At 50.2% G+C, this 7690-nt stretch overlaps 1 protein-coding gene across 1 annotated transcript in view; it reads right to left on the reverse strand.

Annotated features, from left to right (window-relative positions):
• Positions 1-6863, reverse strand: part of LOC118219490 (protoheme IX farnesyltransferase, mitochondrial) — a gene marked incomplete at its 3' end in the record, with an annotated part of 50925 nt that extends 44062 nt beyond the window's left edge. The window contains exons 1-4 of the mRNA XM_035402675.1: positions 6714-6863; positions 5997-6139; positions 4683-5028; positions 2196-2320 (exon numbers count right to left, since the gene is read on the reverse strand). Coding sequence (XP_035258566.1) covers positions 2196-2320; positions 4683-5028; positions 5997-6139; positions 6714-6744 — 645 coding nt within the window. The remainder of the gene's footprint in view (positions 1-2195; positions 2321-4682; positions 5029-5996; positions 6140-6713) is intronic.
• Between the last annotated feature and the right edge of the window lie 827 nt (positions 6864-7690).

The raw sequence follows: 7690 nt of genomic DNA on the forward strand, positions 1-7690 counted from the left end.
GGCGTGAAGCGCTTCTGCCAGGGACCGTCAGAGGGAGCGGGGCGGCGCGCGAAGCGTTGGCTCAGGAGCAGAGCGAACCGTCAGCGGCACGCCTCGCATCGCTCAACGCTCCCCCTCAACGCTTGACCTGAAAGCATCGCCTCCTCCCCCCGCTTCAGAAACGAGCACGCTCCTCACACCCGCGCCTGTATTTGCACACCTGCTGCACGTTTTTGGCGGGGGGGGGGGGAGAGAGAGGGGGGCGCAGCACACGAACTGAAGCCATCAAAGGGAAAACGCAGCATTCACCAGGGGAATTAACCTGACTGTCAGTGACAAGACAACAAAATGATCTCAATCTCAATATAATGCGTCAGCGTCTCTGTTGCCAAGTTAACATGGCTTGCGTTTGCAAAAGAAAAAGAGGCCTCAAGAGGCCTGCTTCCAGCCCAGTTTTCCTTCCCTAACCCTGTCAGGCACCTTTGCGACAGTTCTCTGTAAAAAGGGCGATACAAACTAAATGGATCTGATTTGTTTGGATTTGATCTGAAGAGGAGCCCTCCTTCCACAGGCAACAAACCCCTGACGTCTGGAGCCACTTCGTCACTCGCGTGTCTCTACCGGGCCACCTCGGGTCGAGACCCATCACATGACTGCGGGCGTCAGCTAAGGGGGGCGCAGTCTCGCCCCCCGGGGCAGGGACCTGCGGTACCATCAGTCTCTCTCCCAAATTACAGGCTCGAGCGGCGGCTAAATGGAGCCCAGGCGAGGGCTGGAGGAGAGGTCGTCCGTTAGACTAATATTGTTAAGTCACGGGCCGCATTCCTGCGTGTAACGTCAACACTCAGCAGCTCCGACCGGCCCCGACCGGCCCCGACTGCTTCAGCCATTACGAGAGTCTGAGCGCTGGCCCTTTCATTTCTCCACCCTCCATACAGGCTTTCAGTGGAAAATAATAACAGTGCAGCGGAGTCCTCTTAACGCACCGCTCAGATACGCCTCTGGAGAAGAGTGCTCACCCTGCCGAACGACGAGTGTGTGTGTGTGTGCGTGTGTGTGTGTCTGTGTGTGTGTGTGTGTGCGTTTGTATGTGTGAAGTGTGCATGTGTGTGAGTGAGTGAGTGTGCGTGTGCGTGTGCGTGTGCGTGAGTGTGTGTGTGTGAGTGCGTGCGTGCGTGCGTGCGTGTGTGTGTGAGTGTGTGTATGTGTGTGTGTGAGTGTGTGTGTGCGCGCAAGCGTTTGTTAAGGAAAATGTGCGTATTAGCATGCATTTGTGTTGCAGAACATTCACAACAGCGGCGTCCTCGCCAGCACTGAATAACTGCCTCATTCATCTCCGAGAGCAAACGCGATAGAAATCTAACAATAACAGCAGAAAAAAAAACACACCATTAAGGCCCAATTACTGCGGCTGAAATGCCCTGTGAGTCAGCAGCTGTGCGCGGGAGACGGGGGGGGCTCCTACGCTCGCTAGCGCTTCCCGACGCTCAGCCCTTTGTCCGCGCCACCCGTCGCTGTGAATTATTAACGCCGCGCCGTGTCTCTCCTTCATCGCACGCGTGTCGCCCGGCACAAGAGCGCCTGCTAAATTTAACACAAGCGCCGCGCGCGTCACGCGACTCGACCTGGACACGGTTTTCCGTTTAACGGGAGAAAAAGCGGGTGACCCGCCACAGCTCAGATCCCCACGACCCGTGTACAAGCCCAGCGCTTCAAATTCCACCCCACAACGCGAACACCCCTGGACCAGCGTCCTCACGACTTCAGTCGCCATCATGTTGTGTAAAAAAAAACAGTCAGGACCACAACTTGTGAGGACCCCATCAAGTGCCACTGAACGCTACAGCAGATGGGACGCTACGCCTGAGGGCCACAGTTCTGCACAGGTACCCTGTGCTGCCAATGCAGGTGCATACACACACACGTAATGCAATTACAGGACAAGAGGTAAAAACTCATTGGGTTACGCTAGGTTTGGTTATCATGTACGCCAGAGACATCATCGAGGCCCAATTCTTTCCAAGATACTCAGGCGTCCGTCTGCCACACGGATCAAGGACCAAGGCTGATAGCTGAGGCTGGAACAGCCAAACAGGCGCGCACGCACACACACGTACCACACACACACACACACACACACACACAGAAGGATGATAAAGCAGATGCCGGCTGTCTCCCAGGCGGGCAGGGCGGCAGTGTGACATGTATTAACTGACCTGGTTGATGGAGTTGGCAGCACAGGAAGAGAGGCCCGTTCCCACGGCGGCCAACAGGAAGCAGCTGGGGTCAAAGGGCACCGGAGCCATGGCGTAGCCAGCCGCTGCCGTGGTGACGACCAACGCTGCAACCAGAGAAAACCCGCCAACATTAGACGACTACTCTTCGATTAATCTCAGCTATGCCGCCATGCCAAAAAAAAAAAAAAAAAACAGGAAGTGAATACATCTTCCGAGCGCTGACAACGGTGCGGGGTTATTTTCTGCCTCAGGCGCTCGGTTACGCAGATGAAACGCGGCCCGCTCACGCCCCCACTCCCCCTCCCGTCGCCGTGACGAATCGCCGTTTAAAAATAGCGCCGATCTGTTTTACCTGGCGAAGCGTCAAGCATATCGCCGCTCGCGGTCTGAGGGATCCGGCTCCTCACAGAGGCTCCGCCCCCCGGGCAGCTGCTGGCTCCTTATCTAAATCGATCAGAGCCATCGCCGTGGAGACGCCACACGCGCGCGCCTTGCGTCCCGGAGCGGCCCCAGCGTCCCCCGGGCGACCTCGCCCGCCAAACAGCCCGCGCTACGCTCCCATGACGAGCGTGACGCACACACTGCGCTTTTAAACACCTACACTAGATTAAGCTCTTATAACTCCCAACGGCCATCTAAATTAGACACCAGCATCTGATGATAATCCTTTTGAAGAGACTGGGGGGGGGGGGGGGGGGGGGGGGGGGGGGGGGGTTTAACCTGCTGTTGATTTACCTTAAGGACGGGGGGGTGGGGAGAGAGTGCGTATGAGTGCACGCGTGGGCGAGAACCGCATCAAACCCACACATCAAAGCGTTTCATTAAGCACAGAGAGGAAGAGCAGGTAGGTGCCACGGCTGGGACAGCAGAGGACAGGGATGTGGTTCATCTGTCTCTCCCTCTCTCTGGGAGGAGGAGAAACGTGAAAGACGACACCCGCAGGCCTGATATCAGCCACGCGCACCGCGGCAGTGAGCGAGTGGGCGGGCGAGTGAGCGAGCGCATCCCGCGGCCCTCGCCAGAGCAAAAGTGGCGGGGTGGCGGGTTTGGTCTTCGCCTCCTCCATGATTCACAGAAACCACAGACCTGCTTCGTACCGGTCTTCATTCAGTCATTCCTCACACTCCTGCACAGACCAGCTCTTTAGACTTTAACACAGCCCCCTCTTCCCTAATTATGCCTCTGGTGTCAATGGGGTTACTCTTTCTTTTTTATACTGTTAAGTACTTTGAGTTCCTTGCTTCTCTGTATGAAACAAACAGAGTTTATTCCTTATTATTATTATTATTATTATTATTAATACTACACTCCAGGAGCACTACAGCTAAACACTCACCCACCAGGCAGTGGTTAGTACACACCCTCCCTCCTGTTCACACAGCACAAGAGGGGGCTCATCCCAACTGGAGGAGATGCACGTCAACGGCTCTGACTGACAAACCCTGCTAACCTGCGGGCCAGTGCTGAGGTAACCGGAGGAACCAGGGCCAGTATGAACTAATGCAGAGTCAATTTCACACACACAGACACTCACTCACACACACTCACTCACACAGACACAGACAGGCTCACTCACACACACACACACACACACACACACACACACACACACACACACACACACAGACACAGACGCGCAGGCGCTCAAACTTACTCACGCACACACACACACACACACACACACACACACACACACACACACACACACAAACACATCATTAACCTGCAGCAATCAGGACTCTAACCAGCAACAACATGGACCAGCTGGCCTGTGACGGGCCCCTTTAACCAGCTGAAGCATTCTGGAGCAAATATCAGTTCCTCACCACAACAAGTCTGATCATACCTTGAAATAAGATGTTTAGAAGGCTACACAAATATTTATGATACAGCAATGCAGCTCCCCTGGCAAACTGCAACAGACCGGCAGAGGCTGCAGGACATTGTAAAACATGACTAACCAACTGAGGGAGAAAAATACCCCTAACTGCTGTCAAAACATAGCACTTTTCCTCTCAGGAATACCAGACATGCGGTATCACCAAGAAAGCACAAGCGCCCACTTATAATAACTATGTGTAATGTTAACAAACAACCATTAGTATTTGCAATGAGTGCAGGAGATTTGCCCGAGGTGATATCTGGACCCAGGCCTCTCCCTCACCCAAAGACTCCAAAGACCAAAGCGTTACCAGTCAGCTAAAGGCAAAATCACCCCTAGCTATGGGAAACACTGTTATTTTTTAATCTAAGGGTCCTGTCGTCAGGGTGTTGCCAGGGTAACGTGCTACAAGGTCTTTGCTTTACTGCACCTCACAGTGCTTCATAAGCAAACTAGCCGAGCCATATCCGCTATATATCGCAACACTAGAAGGTAAGATTAGAAAGAAATCTTTTACACAGCTACACTTATATTGTTTGAATATGTAATGCTTTAATTCTCAGTATGAGCAGACATTACAGTACCTGTGAGTCTGATCTTTGAGAGCCGGGCGTATACCCCCAAGAGTTCGGCCCGGTCCACCTTCAGCTCCTTCCACTGCCTCTCCAGGCGCGCTTCGCGCTCCGCCTCTGACTCCGCCTCTGACTCCGCTCTCGACTCCGCCCCCGACTCTGCCTGGGCCTTCCCCTCCTGCCCCGCCGCCGCCGCCGCCGCTGCCGTCCCCATGACGATGGGCCTTATGGCCGGGACCTGCTGGACCTGCTGGACCTGCCGCACCACCGAGTCATCGTGGTCCTCCAGTGCGCCCGAGATGGGCTCCCGCTTGGCCCTGGCCCGCTGGCGGAGCCCGCCGCCGTTCTTCATCACATACTGAGGAAGAGGAGGAAAGAGTGAGTGTTTAAAGGAGCAGCTATTTCCAGTATTTAGTAACACCAGCATTACAAACAGGTCTGCTCAGAAAAAGGGGCTGCTCAGCCCTGTTCCTGGAGATCTACCATCCTGTAGGCTTTCACTCCAATGCAAGCAAAGCACATGTCATTCAACAGATAGACATCTCATCGAGCTGCAAATGAATAGAATCAGGCGTGTCAAATTAGGTTTGACCTTAAAACCTACAGGACTGTAGGCCTCCAGGAAATGGGTTGGGCAGCTCTGTTTCAGACCATTCTGGTTCAAAACCCTCATTCAAGCTGTGCCTCATCCAGGGATTTGAACCTGCAATCTTCTCAAAGCTCATTTACCTCACTACTGCGGCACTGATGCAAAAAGCCTGAAGGGTGAAATTTATATTGTTTAAATTTTTATTTTAAATTGGTGTGTACACCGATAATATGGTCCAAAATGCACCCCAAACAACATACCTATCTTCTAGATATTTACAGCAGGTTCTGGAAATATCAGGTAAAACGGCACATTTCGTACAACTTGAGCAGCCACCTCCACTCTTAATAGCGATTCAAAGAAAAAAGTCAAAAAGGCACATTTTGGATGCAGTACTCAGCAAGCAAGGTACCTAGTTACCAAGTTACAAAACGTTTAACCTTCCAATAGCATGAGGGACCAATAAATGACAAAAAACACCACTAGGGTGAATTTTAATTTTAACCGTTGAAAGCATTTGTAGCTACGAGTTCACCTGCATTATCTCAGTATATATCAAGCGGTATAAACTGATACCATACTTAAACGCTGCGCAAGCTGTAAGAGCATCTGCTAAATGGCTGCAATGTATTTTTCAGTCTATCACTGAATTACAGAAACAGAGTAGCTGTACCCAAGTAAAATTTCACCTCAAACGTTTATGGCAGCTGCGCCACAGCGGACGTCGTGTAGCCTACCTGGCGTTTCAGGAAGTTAAGATGCTGAAACGTGATCCAGTCGGCCGGAGACCTCCTGCAGAGCTGGACGAGGCTACGGGAGCACTGGTGACTTCTTGACGCGTTTTCCGCAAGTGTCTGGAAAAGGCCGGCTCCTACCAGAACTGCAACACACACATTGACAATCCCAGAAATGTTAGTCCTATTTAGCGAACATGAAACTAGTTAACTCTGGTTATACAGCCAAATGGGTAAGTGGCAGGTGAAGGTCGCCTGACACTGTTCATAATGAGATAGGAATCCAGTGGAGTCCTTAGCACACAAGCTAGCCAGACAGAAACTCGCTGCACTGCGACGTTCTTACCTAGCAAGCAAGAATTGACCAAACAACTAGCTCAATAAAAGGAAACAACCACATTTTGTAACACATTAGTAACCCGCTATCTAGCTCGTTCGCCGTTTGCAAGGTTAGATAACAGTTAATACCTACGACCAAGTGCAATTTCGAAGCTGATATTAACGTTATTCTGTAGCCACATCCCAGCATAACGTGAATAGGATAAATTAGTAGATACCGACATTATTAGCTTGCCTAAATGTTTCAAGGTTGACAGCCTTGCTAACTCTCTATAAGGTCAGACGTGTAAAAATTAATATCCACGAGTCCTGAAAAAAACGTTATTTTGAAATATCAAATCAACAAAGAGTGATAAATATAAATAAAGGAAATTTGTTTACCTGTGAGTTTGCTACATGGCGTTTTATACATGGTCTTGTAACTTAAAAACCGGCTCCGGGTCCGTCCTCTTCACATGCAGCAGGTCGCCATTTTCAAATCGTCGGCAAAGGACTACTTCCGGGGTCATTTCCGGCGGTTGAAAAGTCCTCCAGTCCTAGCAGCTAGATAGTGAGCTAACTACGTGATTTAAGAGAGAGGATTTGTTCGTAATTTGGCTGTCCCAGGGGTAAACCGGCTTTTGTTGCGATGTGGCGCAATATTATGGACTGTTTTAGTTATATTAAAACCGCAATGTTACGATAATTTTCGCAACCCAGCCATGACCTGTCAGTGTCAAATTACGGCTCTTCCTGGAGTACAGCCACGTGCTTTGCGAAATCTCTGTCCCTATATGACCTTCGTTGCATACAGTATTCAGGTTGGAGCTGTCTGGTAGCCTGATACCAAGGTTATTTTATCGGTGCCTCGTTTCACACTGACAGTGGTGCAGGGGTTCAGGTTATGGGAAATTGGCTTTGATATCCCCATTGGGTGTACATTGTTCAGCGGTCATAAAACTCTCGAAATACATGTGTATTCAAGACCCCCAGATTGGGGTCTTGGGTAAATACAATTGATATTCTCGTTTTTCACACTACATTTCTGCAGCATTCAGGCATATAATGCAGGCAAAGTATATTTGCGTAATTTTATTATACTAAAACCCCTGAGTGCAATTAAACTTTATGATGAGCAAACGTTTTTTGGGGGCTAATTGTCTATGTATATTAAAGAGCCTTGTGGAATTATTTGTAAAATGACTGTCGTTGTACGTGTCCAAGCATTATTACTATTATTTTGTGGTCTCAGTTTTCCATATTGCTATTGAGAGAGAATGGAACCATATTAATTTTTATCTGGAAAAACAAAAACTGTTCTGATGTACTATAATTCAAAGATCATAAGCAGGCTTGTTAAGTGTCCATGTTTTTATTTA

This window comes from Anguilla anguilla, chromosome 2 (genome assembly GCF_013347855.1).
Source record: "Anguilla anguilla isolate fAngAng1 chromosome 2, fAngAng1.pri, whole genome shotgun sequence".
In the NCBI taxonomy this organism is placed as follows: Eukaryota; Metazoa; Chordata; class Actinopteri; order Anguilliformes; family Anguillidae; genus Anguilla; species Anguilla anguilla.